The following is a 15,047-nucleotide window of genomic DNA, read 5'->3' as shown; positions in this document are numbered from 1 at the left end:
GAGCAAACTCTGAAGGAATTCCAGGATAAATCTTTGACTGTACTCTCGGAGAATTCCAGGAGGAATTCCTGGAGAAGTTTCTGCAGAAATTCCTTTGAAAATTCCTGGGGGATTTCCAAGTGGAATTCCTGCACGAATCCCTTTAAGAATTACTAGATGAATTCATGGAGGAATCCCTGAAGCAATTCCAGGAGGTATCTCCAGAGGAGTACCTGGAGAAAGGTCTGGAGGAATTCCTGGAGAAATTCCTGAAAAAATGTCCGGAGGAAAGCCAGGAGGCCTTCCTGGAAAAACTCCCAGATGTATCCTTGGAGGCATCGCTAGAGAAACCCCTGGGAAAACTCTTGATGGAATCCCTGGAGGAGAAATTCTTGGATGAATTTCTGGAAGAATCCCTGGAGGAGTTCCTGTAGGAATATCTGGAAAAAATCCCAGAGGAATTCCCGAAGGAATTTCTGGCACAATTTTTGACGACATATACTGGTGAAATTTCTGGAGGATTTCCTGAAGGAATTTCTGAAGGAATCCAAAGCGAATTTTCTGAAGAAACCCCTGGAGGAAGTACTGAATAAAAGGCAAAAGGAATTCTTGGAAAAAATCTGAAAAACATCTTTGAAGAATGCCTGCAGGAATTCTAGGACGAATGTCTGGGGGAATACCTGGTGGAGTCCCTAGAGGCATTCCAGGATGAAATCCTGCAGGATTGCCTGGAGAAATTCTCAGAGGAATGCTTAGAGGACTGCCTAGCGGGATAGCTGGAGGAATATTTGAATAAATTTGAGGAATTCCTGGAGGAATCCCTGAAGCAATTTCTGGAGGAATCTCTGGAGGCATTCCTGCAGACATTTCTGGAGTAATTAATTCTAGAAGGAACTCCTGTGGGAATCGTTGGAAAAAACACTGGAGGAATTTCCTGACGATTCCGTAGAGGATTCTCTGGAGGAATCTCTGTAGGAATTAATGAATGAATCCCTGGAGAAATTCTTGAAGGGTTCCCTTGAGTAATTCCTAGCTGAATCTCTAGAGGAATGTCTGGAAGAATTCTTGGAGGAGACCCTGGTGTAATTCCTAGAGGAATACCTAGAGAAATTCGTGGAATTCCTGGTGGAAGCTCTTGAGAAAATCCTGAAGGAATCTGTAGAGGAATTCTTGGAGGAATTTCTGGGGGAATCCCTGAGGGAATTTATGGGGTAATCACTGGAAGAGTCCCTGGAGAAGTTTTTGAAGAAAACCATGGAGAAGTTTCTGGAGGATTGCCTAGAACAATTCCTGGATAAATGTCTGGAGTAACTTCTGGAGGAATCTCTAGAGGAATTCCTAGTGGATTGAATCCCTGCAAGAATCTCTGGAGGAATCTTTGGATTTTTCATAGGAATGCCTGCAGAAATTCCCGAAGGAATGCCTGAAGGAATTCTTGGAAGCATCCCAGGAGGACCTTCTGAAGAATTCCTGGGAGGAGGTACTGAAGAAACCGCTAGATGATATTTTAAGAAAACCCTGAAGGAAACTTGAGAAGAATTCGTGTGGAAAGTTTTAGAGTTATCTCTGTAGCGGTTCTTGGAGGAATCCTTAAAGGAATTCCTGAAGGAACCCGAGGATGTATTCCGCTAGCAATCCCAAGAGGTATTCGTAAGGAATTCCTGTAGAATTCCAAGAGGAAGTCTAGTAGGAATTCCAAGAAGAGATCCTGGAAGGAAACTTGAAGGATTTTTTTGAATAATCCTTGGAGTTGTTCCTAAAAGAATCCTAGAAAAATACTAATTGAATTCCAGGAGGAAGTCTTGAAAAATTTCTTAAGGAAACCCCAAGAGGAACCTCGGAAGGAATTTCTGGAATAATTTCTGAAAGAATTGCTGGAAGGAACTCCTCCTGAAATGCTTCGAATAATTCCAGATGGAATTATCGGTACAATCTCTCGCGGATTCTAAAAGGATCTATGGTTAGGCTTCTTTGGGAATACCAGGAGAAAATCCTAAAGAAATCTTCGAAAAAAAAAAGCACTGGAGGAATCACTGGAGGATCTTTTAAAGAGAGACATTTCCGGAAGGAATTTGTGGTAAAAACCTAAGGCAAATAGTTGAACAAATCTTTGGAGAAATCTATGATGAAGGCACTACTGGAAACTATGGGAACATTTCTGGAGGAATTCTCTGATGCATCCTTGCAGATATGCGCACATTTCTTGGAATAAGCCCTGAAACATTCGCTCTCGGAACCCCGCAAGACATCCGTGGGGTATCCACGCCACCCCCTTCACTTCCTCTAGCTACGCCCATGCCTGTGTTGCCTGTGACAAATCAGCTCGCAGAAAACTGATCACAACGCAAGTCACTACTTCTCCCAGGATGGTTTGCTTCCGGGATTTCTTCAGTGATTATTCCCATGGAATAACCCAACAGACGTTATAGCTGTACAATGGCTGAATAAACCGATTTTAAGCTTGATTTTAAAAACTTTGGCTGAATAAGCTGTTATTCAGCTATCATTGTTACTTGGGAACTCCTGCCGAGATTTATTCAGGGATTCTTCCCGGGACTCCTTCAGGGATTTTCCTTTTTTGATTTCATACGGTACTAGCTGACCCCGGCAAACTTTGTCTTGCCTATTGCGTTTTTTGACGTTTCAAGTATTTAGCCAAGTCCAAGTCCCCGTTCAAAATGTATGAAAAATGGATTTTCAAAAACTCTCAATTTGTCCATGTTTTATGGCTCATAAACCTTCCTTGAGTGGAAACTAACAGAACAAAACTAAGACGACCGAAATCGGACCCTCCGTTCGCAAGTTATGCTCGATCCCACGTATGTCACTGCATTTATATATATTTCTTTCGGCATTCCTTCAGGTATTCCTCCTAAGATTTATTTGGGATTTCCTTGAGATCATTTTAGGTATCCCTTTACAACTTCCTTTCGTGATTCCATAATTGCCTCCGGTATTCCTGCGGGATTTATTTCAATATTTTTGACGAATTTCTCATGGGATTCCCGAGGTTTCTACAAAGATTCCTCCTGGGATTTGTTGAGAGATTCCTTTTCTCTCGAGGTTCCTACAATATTTTTTTGCAGGACTTATCCGAAGTTACTTCAATAATTCCTTCAGTATTCTTTCAGAGATCTCTCCCGGGATCCTTTTAATGATTTCTCCAGGTTATTCAAGAAGACTGCTTTTGAGATTCCTAGAGGGATGACTCCAAGTTTTTTTTATGGATTCCAGCATGGATTCCTGTTACTTCAGCGATTTCTTCAGAATTCTGTTTTTCCAGAATTTTCTTCATGGATTTTCTTCGAAATTTCAGGAATTTATCCCAGGATCTTTTCTTTTGGGATATCTCCAGAGATTTTCTAAGGGTTATTCCAAGGATTCTTTAGAGGGTTCCTTTAAAGATTTCTCCTGACATTCCCTCTTTGATTCCTAATTGACTTTTCCCGGGATTATTTCCGGCATTATATCAGGTATTTCGGCCAAGATCCATTTGGGGATTCCTTCGAATGTGTTTTTTTTTTTGAATTCTTTCAGGGTTTCCTTTAGATATTTCTTCCAGATTACCTTCAGGGATTTTCCTTAGGTCTTCTAAGATTTTATCCCGAAATTCTTACAGGAAATCCTTCCAAAACTCTTTAATTGATTTCTCCAGGAATTCTTCCGAGAATTCTTCAGGGATTCTTTCGTGAGTTCTAATCGGAATTCCTTCCTACATTCCTCCTGGATTGTTTCAGGGATTTCTTCAACGATTCCTTCCGGGATTACCCTCGAGATTGCTCCAGGGATTTTTTTTTTTTTTGTGAATTATAATAACCATGTTCTATGAAATGGCATAGAATCGTTCTGACAGATGACTTCTTCAGCGACGGATATGTTCAGGCAAATGGTCTTTTCGGACGAATGGAATTGAGGCGTTTGTCATTCGGAGGAATGTTTTTGGGGCGAATGTGGTAGTCTAGTCCGGGGTAGTGATGTAGATTCGTTATAAAAACAAGATATTATTTCCAGCACTGATCTTCCACAACCGGCAATCGCTTCCGAAGACCCCCCGGAACGTAAACATTGCCAGTGCCACACGCAACAACATCGCGATAACCGCGTGGTAAACATCCCGGCAACGTGCTCGCTCGGCTCCGGATGAGTTCCCCAACGTTCGGGACCAGGGGAAAAGCCCGAAGCTGGGAAGCTTCCAATACGCATGTCCCATGCCAGGCGAGCCATTGAGTACCGTCCAAGGCAGATTTTCTCCTCAATCGTGTCGCAGTTCTGCTCGCGGAAGGTCCCGTTTTTTCGCGTCTCCTCTGGTGTATTATTCAAGTCCAAAAAAGTACTTTTGGAAGGAAAATTTTCTACCCTTGAAGCGTTTTTCACTGCAGAAAACCTATCCAACCGACCATTTTATAGGTAGTTAGACAAAGCGTAGATAATTGCAGTAGCGAATTAAGTGGTTGGAGATCCGCATGGGATGATTTAGGTCGCGCGACCAGCATAAGTTTTTCGTCCATCCTTGCCACGACAGTAGTGTGTCCTCAATCGATTCAGCCATTTTGGAAACGGTGCCGTCTTCAGTGGGAAACAGCGTATCATCATCATCTAGTGAAAATTTTAGTCTGTTCCCAGGATTGCTCGAATGGTGAATTTGGTGCGTGGAAAAGTGCAATCAAAAAAGGGTCTGCAAGGATACAGCATCATTTTGCAAGCTTTGAATGATTGTGGGACGTGGAGTCTGCATGTGGAATGCTTCGAAAAATTCGAAGGCTTTAGCCCTGTCATAAAAGCAACGTTGAAAATCAATCACTGAAGGATTAGTCTGTATTTTTTCCTGTACTGGAGCGAGGTGTTTCTGGCTGCTGCTGCTGCTGCTGCCAGTAGATTTTATATAACCGAGCCCGTGGAAAAGAAGAGAAGGTCGGAGGCTTGGACCAGGCGCCAGTGAGTGAAGCTTTCAGGGGAGTGAGTGCGTTGTTGAATGGCTCCAAGAAGAGAGTGAAGAGAAGCAAAACAACGACGAAGACATCGCAGTTAGGAGTCCGTTTGATTCAAGAATACGGAATTCCAAGGAAAAGGAAGCATGTGTAATCAATCTGGTGCGAGTTAATTTCTTCTGCCCATCGCCATTAATCATTGAGCGTGTGGTAGTGCATAGCGGCAAGTGTGTGTGATCGGAAAAACGTGCTGTTGTCTTACAGAATGGTTGTGAATAATTAATCTCCTGAGGATTACACGACAGCAGCGGTTCGGATACCAGCACTGAAGAGATGCACAGCTGTAGTGGATTACCGCCCGCAGGGGATTGTTCCTGTTCGAGTTAGACAGCCAACGAAACAGTAAACCTTTTCTCATTTCCGCTAGAGTTGCACTAGTTCCGTTTCATTTCGTTTTGCGTTGAACCTCTGTGCTTTTTTTCGAGGTCAACGATGTTGCTAGAGATAAGCTGAAGAGCACTACCGAGATAGCCAAATTCCGTTTGTCTTGAAATCGCTTTGCTTGTTTAATATCTATGGGCTTTAATTTTCATGTCACGTTTCGTTTTACGAGAAAAGAGTTAAGTTGAAACTTTGAACATTATTCTAATGGAAGACAGAATGGTTGATCATTCAACAGATCGACAACATAAAACGATTTCATGGCGTTGTGGTCTTTTCGAGGTTCCTTTTCCGTATTATCGCTCAGTCGGCTTAGGGCTTCTATAAACTACACATATTTTGAACTTTTACATTCCTCTTCTTTCGTGGTTTGCCTAAAGCCTATTTCTATATCTTTTGAGTAGAAATGCGTTTTGTACTTGTATAGCTGTACACATCCAAAAGTCATCCAAAACGTCCTAGAGTTTTGAGCATGGTCAAGCAAATATTGTGAGTATTACCCAATATTTCGGTATACTATCATCGGAAAATTTACTCAGTACTACATGGTGAACACTCAACTTGAGATATGGCTCACTGGGTGGCGCAAACGTTGCTGCAAAGATTATGGAGACAGTTGGTTCGGTTTCAACGATCCTTCGAACGCTACTGGTTCGATGTCAATAATCCTTCGAACGCAACTGGTTCGATTTTAACAATCCCTCGAACGCTACTGGTTCGATTTCAACAATCCTTTGAATGCAACTGGTTCGATTCCAACAATCTTTCGAACGCTACTGGTTCGATTTCAACAATCCTTCGAATGCTATTGGTTCGATTTCAGCAATCCTTCGAACGCTACCACCAACTACCAATCAGGCTAAGGCCTGGGTGGCCTCTGCTGTACATAGTAGCCGTCTCCATTCCACTCGATCCATGGCTGTTTATCTCCAGTTCCGCACTCTGCGTAAGGTCCGCAGATCGTCCTCCACTTGGTCGACCCACCTAGCTCGCTGCGCACCACGTCTTCTTGTACCGGTCAGATGACTCTCGAGAACCATTTTAGTCGGGTTGCTATTCGATATTCTGATGACGTAACCCGTCCACCGTGGCCTCCCGATTTTCGCGGTGTGGACGATGGTTGGTTCTCTCTGCAACTGATGCAGCTCGTGGTTCATTCGCCTTCTCAAAGTCCCGTCTTGCATCTGCACTCCACCGTAGATGGTACGCAACACCTTCCGTTCGAAAACTCCACGGGTGCGTAGGTCCTCTGCACGTAGGGTACATGTTTCGTGCCCATAGAGGACTACCGATCTAATCAGCGTTTTGTAGATAGTTGATTTCGTGATTACACCTTCTAACGCAATGTTGAACAGCAAGCACGAAAGACCATCACCTTGCCGTAACCCTCTGCGAGATTTGAAGGGACTCGAGAGTGTCTCTGATCAGGGTTGTGCAGTATCAGGATGGTTAATGTCGAACGACACTCGCTTTAACCATCACTTCATACGACAAACGCAGTCCATCAAAACATAATCAATTCACGCCAAAGCCACTCAAGCCAACCCTCGTTCAATGCAGAGTCAACCACATCCAGCAGCAGCGATCGTCTCTTGTTTTCGAACCACACGATGAAACACCGAAGCGAGTTTTTGTTCTACGCCTTGCATTCTATTCATAGGGCGTGCTATGTTTGTGTTTGCTGCGCAATGCAATACTACTTAACAAATTGACTTCATCAAATCAACAAATACTTCATCCTGGCCCTTTCAGATGAGAGTCACCCAGCACCCAGCAGTGAGTGACATAGCTCTGCGTTGGAACGACTGTTAAGAAGCGTTCGGCTGCTCAGGAGATTTGCGGAGAAAGAGCGTGTCGGCGGCAGCCACCGAATCAATGCGTTCGTCTTGAATGTGTTCGTTAGCAACATATAGACGGTCGGCTGTAGCGGTGATGGAGGAAGAAGAGCAATGTTGATGTTGCGGCTTTTTCGTGTTATGATGGTGATAATGCACAAGACTGTCTCTGATACTCGAACTACGCACATCACTCGATCCATCGTCGCCTTGATTAATCGTATCAGTTTATCCGGGAATCCGTATTCGTGCATAATCTGCCATAGCTGTTCTCGATCGATTGTATCATACGTCGATTTGAAATCGATGAACAAGTGATGTGTGGGCACGTTGTATTCGCGGCATTTCTGCAACACCTGGCGGATGGCGAACATCTGGTCCGTTGTAGCGCGTACACCCATAAATCCAGCCTGATATTGCTCCACGAACTCTCTTGCAATCGATGATAGACGGTGGCATGAAATTTGAGAGAGTACCTTGTAGGCAGCGCTCAGTAGTGTGATCGCGCGATAGTTCCCGGAATCCAACTTGTCGCCCTTTTTGTAGATGGGACACCCGATACCTTCCATCCACTCCTCCGGTAATACTTCCTCCTCCCAAACCTTGGTAATGACCCAGTGTAATGCTCTCACCAGTGCTTCTCCACCTAGTTCTCCACCGTGTTTTAGTAACTCGCTTGGTAGTTGATCTGCTCCAGCGGCTTTGTTGTTTTTCAACCGACTAACCTCCTCTTCAATCCCTTGGAGATTAGGGGCTGGAAATCTTTCGTCCTGGGCACGTACTCCTAGATCTGTTACCACGCCACCTTCGGTGTTTGCACCATTTGCGCCATTGAGGTGCTCATCGTAATGCTGTTGCCACCTCTCGACCACCTCACGCTCGCTCGTGAGAATATTCCCGTGATTATCTCGGCACATGTCGGCTTGTGGCACAAAGCCTCTGTGCGAGCGGTTCAGCTTCTCGTAGAACTTTCGTGTGTCCTTAGCGCGGTACAGCTCTTCCATCATCGCTTCGCAATCTCGTACTTCCTGCTGGCGCTTCTTCCTCCGGAAGACTGAGTTCTGCCTGTTCCGCGCCTGTCTGAAACGTGCCTCATTCGCTCTCGTACGGTGTTACAGCATTCTCGCCGATGCTGCATTCTTCTCGTTTTTCAACTGTTCACATTCGCCGTCGAACCAGTTATTTCTGTGATTCGTCGGAGTCTCGAAGCCTAGTGCTGTAGCCGAGGTACTACCTATGGCGGATCGAATGTCCCTCCAGCCATCTTCAAGTGTAGCTGCACTAAGCTGCTCTTCCGTTGGTAGGGCCACTGCTAACTGCTGTGCGTAGTCTTGAGCCACTTCTACGTTATGCAGCTGCTCGATATTGAGCCGCGGCGTTCGACTTCGACGCGTGATGATAACTGTCGAAAGTTTTGAGCGCATGCATACAGCGACTAAGTAGCGATCTGAATCTATATTCGCACTGCGGTATGTGCGGACATTGGTTATATTTGGTTTACTGTTTGATGGTCGGGTGATCTCCAGGTGGCTTTGTGGATATCTTTGCTGGGGAAGAAGGTGCTTCGGACTACCATACCACGGGAGGCTGCAAAGTTTACGCATCGCTGGCCGTTTCATTCGATACGGCGTGCAGGCTGTTTCGCCCAATTACCGATCTGAACAATTCCTCCCTTCCTACCTGCGCGTTCATGTCGCCGACAACGATTTTCACGTCACGCGGCGAGCAACCTTCGTATGTTTGCTATACCTGCGTGTAGAACGCTTCTTTCTCGTCATCAGGTCTCCCTTCGTGTGGGCAGTGGACGTTGATGATGCTGTAGTTGAAGATACGGCCCTTAATTCTTAACATGCACATCCTTGCGTTGATCGGCTGCCACCCGATCACACGTAGTTACATCTTGCCCGACACTATAATTCCTGTTCCCAGCTCATAGGTGGTGCCACAGCTTTGGTAGAAGGTAGCCGCTCGATGGCCGCTTTTTCTGTCCAGTCCAACAAAGTTCCTGCAACGCCACGATGTCGAAGTTGCGGGGATGTAGTTTGTCGTAAATTATCCTGTTAAATACATCCTGCGAAACCTAGATGTTCCAAGTTTCCAATCGTAGTCCTTATTTCGTCGCGTGGGTCTTTGTTGATTGTATCGAGTCGTATTTTCTCCTATGTTATTCGCAATGGGGATTTTTACGGGTGGCTTATTGGGTCTACGCCAACACTCCTGTCTCGCCGGAGGGCCATCGTGCCAGTTCTGTTTAACGTCTCAACCAACACTGATGGGGCTACCACCTTGGATCTAGCTGGGCATGATGCAATATTTCTTACTCAGCCGCTGGACGCCAGAACAGACGCTGGCGCTGTTTGAGCCGCACCTCCTTGTTAAACAGACGCTCGGGTCGTACCTCTTCAATCTAGCTGAAGTCAGAAGGACAACAGTGCCCAGGCTGCACTACCAGCTAAGCATGAGGTAGGAACTTGTGAGGACCAGAGCCGTTTGCAGCCCGGTCTCTTATGATTATAGTAAGGATTTCTCTAACGATTTATTCATGAATTTCTGAAGAAATTCCTCGTGAATTTCTTCCAAATATTCCTGGTAGAATTCTTCCAGAAATTGTTATCATAACTCCTCAGGGAGCTCTAACATGGAGTTCTCCAAGAATTCCTCCTGGTATTCCTCCAAGGGTTTCTACAGGAACTCCTCTTGGTATTCCTGTATCAATCTGCACAACCTGTTGGGATTGCCCCAGAAATATCTCCCGTGATTCGTTCAGCGATTTTCTCAAGGACTCCTCCCGGAATTGCTCTCGCGATTTTTTCATAAACACCTACAGTGTGGCTTCGGGGTCGTGCGGCTAGTGTCACCAAGCATTTAGTCGCATCGTGCTAAGGAGCGCGGGTTCGATTCCCGCCGCAGCTGTCCGGAAAAGTTTTCGGCTGTGCCACTGGGCGTTGCATGCTAGTCCGTTGTCTAGTGTCGTGCTTCCTTCAAAGAGCGAATAGCTCACTGGAAGCACTGAACGTGTCCGTGTATTTTAAAACCTCCAGTAAGTGCAAAAGATTATAAAATTGAAGTAAAAATATTTTGGCTACCTGCTTGTGTGGAGCCGCCCAATAGTGCATTGAGGCAGAAGGCTCTATTTTGGGAACTTTACGGTATGCTTAGCCAATGCTTCATTGACAGCTACACTTACACTTTGTTCAACGCCTTAATGTATTAGATACGCTGCGCTGACTGGGGACCAAGCAGGGATGCCAGGTTGATAGATTATGGTTTTGTTAGCTTTCAAGTTTTTTTTTCTATCTCCATCAACGAGATTTTTAGCCCTAGACTAGTTCATCTCGGGACCCACGTTTTACTTTCCTTCCGAAGGGTGAATCAGATTTTATGTGTTTGACGGGAGTGGGATTCGATCCCAGGTCCTCGGCGTGATAGTCAGAAATTTTAGCCATCACGCCAGGTCCACTCTCAACTTTCAAGTTATTCGTTCGACCAATTCTGTTGAAATACAAAACAAAGAGCCCAAGTAACACACATGTTATATAAAAGTTACGACAGCGCAGGTTTTGGTTGTATAGAAGTTTATTTTACGTTATTTCAACACAATGTTAGAATTACGTAAAATAAACTTCTATACAACCAAAACTTGCGCTGTCGTAACTCTATTATAACATGTGTGTTGCTTGGGAGGTATGACATTCTAATAAAATAATTTGAAATTTTCTATAGACTAATTCTTCACAGGGTTATGACACATTTTGTTCATTTATTTAGGTCTGTGATTGTTTGTCCGAATGAATATTAGGCCAAATAGATAATAGACCAAATGGTTAAACAATAGTTGAGCTTTGATAAGCTTGGGAAACAATCTACCAAAAGAGTGGCAAAAATGTAGAACCGTGGCGTTTCAAAGGAATTTTGGGGAGCTTCAAACGAGTCTCAGGGAAGTTTCGGAGGCGTTTCAAGGCATTTGAAGGCGTTTCAGAGTATTTCACAGAGTTCCACGAGACTAAGGAATGGCGTTTCAGGAACTATTTGTAGATTTCAAGGGTATCAGAGGCTGTCAGTAGCAATCCAGAGAGGGTTAAGAGCGGTTTCAAAACGTGTCAAGTAGACTTCACAAGGAATTTCATGAATTTATCATGCATTTCTTAAAAAATCCTCAAGTTATTACTTCAGACATTTTTTGAGAGATTCCTCCAGAAATTTATCAAAGCATTCATTTAGAACGCTGTCTATAAATATTTTTAGAACTTCCTTCATAGATGCCTGCTATAAACCCTACTTCAGAATTTGTTCAGAATTTGTTTCAGCAATTTCTTCAGAAAATCTTTTAGGGAAGTTATAAGAGATTCTACAAGTAATGCCTTCGAAGAGATTTCACGAGAGCTCTTTCATGAATTATTCCAGGATTTCCTTAGGAAATCATAGATTTATTTAGTGTTAGGAACCTACCCCAAAAATTAATTTAAGAACTCCTTTATAAACCCTTTCTTGGATTCCTTGAGAAATTGTCCCATGGATTCCTTCAGAAAATCCTCATGGATTTGTTTTAGTAGTTGAAATAATCCTAGGAAATTCTACAGGAACTTCATTAGAAATATGTTAAGAACTTTTTATAGGGCTTATCTGGGCGTTTCTTCAGGAATTCCTTCAGAAATATATCCACAGAATGCTCCAGGAACACTTTCAGAAAAACCTTCAAGAATTATTCTATGGATTTCTTCAAGAATTTTCCTAAACATTTCTCACTAAACTTATTCAAAAATTTCACCAAGGCTTTCTTGAGAAATTTCTCCAAAATAAAAATCAGGAAGTTGTTCATAAATTCCTTTCCTTCACATTTCTCTTAGGATTTATTCAGCAGTAGATTTTAATAAGGATTTTACTGGAAATTTCATCACCAATTTCTTCAGAGATTCTTTAAGAAATTCCTGCTCAGAATATTTCTGAAATGACTTCAAAAATATCTCCAGGGACTTTCTGAAAATTGTTGAATTTTCTTCATTAATTTTTGCACGCGATTCCTTCAAAAGTACTTCTATGGAGTTGTTTTTTGGAAATTCATCTAAAAATGTCTTTTCAAATCCCACAGAGACTCTTTCGGAAATTCTTGTAAGGATTCTCCCAAGAATTCCTAGAAAAAATCCTTCAGGAGCTCCTGCAGAGATTCATAGACGGTTTCTTCTTAGAAATTGCTACTGCGGTTCCTATATCAACTAGCTGCCATTTCGCTACTTTCGTTTAGCTACTCTGTCCATGGTAGAATGATGAGCGTGTGCGGTTGGTTCTTTCCAATCCGATTGAGGGTTTATTATGAGTTGTCTTCTTCTTCTTCTTGGCGTAACGTCCTCACTGGGACAAAGCCTGCTTCTCAGATTAGTGTTCAATGAGCACTTCCACAGTTTTTAACTGAGAGCTTCCTCTGCCAATGACCATTTTGCATGTGTATATCGTGTGGCAGGCACGAAGATACTCTATACCCAAGGAAGTCAAGGAAATTTCCTTTACGAAAAGATCCTGGACCGACCGGGAATCGAACCCGTCACCCTCAGCATGGTCATGCTGAATACCCGTGCGTTTACCGCCTCGGCTATATGGGCTCTTATGAGTTGTAGTTCGCCGATATTCAAGTTATCCGGGTCCGCTGATAAACTGATAAAAAATTGAAAATGCAGGGGCAGGGAATCAAACACATGACCATCCGCTTATAAAATGAACATTTGAACACTACGCCACGAGTCCCGACGATTATTTCATTGGATTGGTAAATTAATAAACCCATTCCACCAGAAATCAGGAAGCCGGATTCTTAACCTTTCAGGACGCGTGCCATCAAGCAACCGAAACTGCACCGCGCTCGCGCTGTATACTAAAAGCGAGGTTTTTTGGTGGTGTTGTACTTTTTACAACAGCGCGCACGCTGAAGGGTTAAGCGCGCCCTACTAGACTTGGTAAATTTGCGTCATTGCTATAGACTACACCTAATGGGCTCATTCCTAGGATACAACAACAAAACTATTTCTCTTCTTATAATGTGAAATCTAACGTGAAATTAACTACAAAAACTTGATGGTATGCCAGCACCTGGTTCAATCCAGTTTCCCGTCTCTAAATAAACATAACGGTGTTTCTTTCTTCGTTGATTTATTCATTCAGGTGCGCTTACGTAACTGGCAATATCATTCCAAGAAGTTTCAAAATTAGGCCAAGTATCCATCCTTCGAACGACCCTGTTTCGTTTCTGTTTATTGCTCACTCCACTATTCGATAAGGAAAACTGCCTTCCACACTGCAGTGGCGTTTGGACGACACGATGCCTGGCCTGATGGTCTGTGGGGAGGTTGAAAGGTCAACGTTTTCCCATCCTTCTCTCCATCTAGCCACAGCTGCACCACACGCCAGTTCACTTCCACGAACTATTCCCATTACTGTATTTATTACACCGAACGATAGCGTGCTTCCATTCTGTATAACTAAAAATTAATTCAGCCCCAACACCACGTCGGGGGGCCTCAACACGCTTTCCACCATCCAACCGCTCCAATCGAAAAAGTTCAATTAGTTTGTACATACAAACACAGTTTTGTCATCGAAGTTCCCCCGACGTCGAGACGAGATCGATACAGAGCCATTCCGGTCCGGTCCCGTCCCGTGTCCCATCATAGCTGTGCTGTGGTGCAATAATGGCAGTCCGTATGGAAGACTGCCAACTTTCACAAGTATCATAGTGATTTGGCATCGAATCGAATTCCAATGCACGACAGATGCAATCGCATGCATTTCAGTGGATTTGTTTTCAATTTTCCGCAGTTGTCAGCTATGATTGGTGCATAAGTAGACGACTAGCTTTCGACAACTGCTACTCAATTCCCTTTGGTTCACATTTCATCGTCGTTTGGGGTAGAGGAAAAGCTAGAAAATGATTTTTGAAATCGATTTTGTTATAGTGAATGCTGTACAAAAGTATTACCAGAATATGACTTGACTTCGTGTATTTTTTAAAACATAGAATCTTCTGATTCGAACAGATCAAACGGATTTGAACGGATTCAAATAAATTTGAATATATAAAAAGCACAGATGCCGAGAAAGAGCAATTTTCCAATTTGTTGTCCTGATACTGATAGTCGGAGCTTACATATACCCCCGTGCATGTAACTCACGGTACTCACAGAACTCACGAATAACACTCATTTTGATACTTTTGCTGCTTAGTGGTGGAATAACATCTAGAATAAGGAGAAAAATGCCGGTACATTATTAACATTCCATTCGAATTGGTTAATTCTGCTAGAGGAAACTTTGAATTAACAGGACAAAAAATGGGCACACTTGGGACCGCACATAGCTCACAAACGGAACGTCCGATTTGGACCCTTGTTTAGATCGTGAATTCGTTTTTGCGCTCCATGCCCTCTTGTGCCAACCGGATCAGTCGCGAACACCAACTTTGCAGGGCTGTTGTCCGACATTCTTGTAACACAACCTGCCCACCGTATCCTTCCGGCTTTTGCCACCTTCTAGATACTGGGTTCGCCGTAAAGTGCAGCGAGCTTGTGATTGATCCGTCTTCGCCACACGCCATTCTCCTGCACACTTCGGCGTTGTCCTTAGCACGCTTTGCTCGAAAACTCCGAGTGCTTGCAGGCCCTTCTAGAGTATGGTCCATGTCTCGTATCTGTAGAGGACCGCGGTGGGGTCTCCAGTTAGCCTTGTGGATAAGGCTAAGTATCGCCAATCCGCGAAACTGCGATTCCGTTCGGGAACTTTTATCGACTTCATTGGGCATAGTGTATCATTGAGCTTGCCTCACAATATACAAACTCATGCAGCAATGGCAGGCAAAGAAATACCTTCATTTGAAAAT

At 43.7% G+C, this 15,047-nt stretch overlaps 1 protein-coding gene across 1 annotated transcript in view; it reads left to right on the top strand.

Moving 5' to 3' along the window:
* The first annotated feature begins 3,890 nt into the window (after positions 1 to 3,890).
* The window catches only part of LOC109414805 (serine-rich adhesin for platelets), a 96,879-nt gene continuing 85,722 nt past the window's right edge, over positions 3,891 to 15,047 (top strand). The window contains exon 1 of the mRNA XM_062842200.1: positions 3,891 to 4,386. Within this exon, the coding sequence (XP_062698184.1) occupies positions 4,181 to 4,386 (206 nt within the window). The 5' untranslated portion in view covers positions 3,891 to 4,180. The remainder of the gene's footprint in view (positions 4,387 to 15,047) is intronic.

The sequence above is a fragment of the Aedes albopictus genome, chromosome 3 (assembly GCF_035046485.1).
Source record: "Aedes albopictus strain Foshan chromosome 3, AalbF5, whole genome shotgun sequence".
In the NCBI taxonomy this organism is placed as follows: domain Eukaryota; kingdom Metazoa; phylum Arthropoda; class Insecta; order Diptera; family Culicidae; genus Aedes; species Aedes albopictus.
This window is presented reverse-complemented; position numbering and strand designations above follow the sequence as displayed.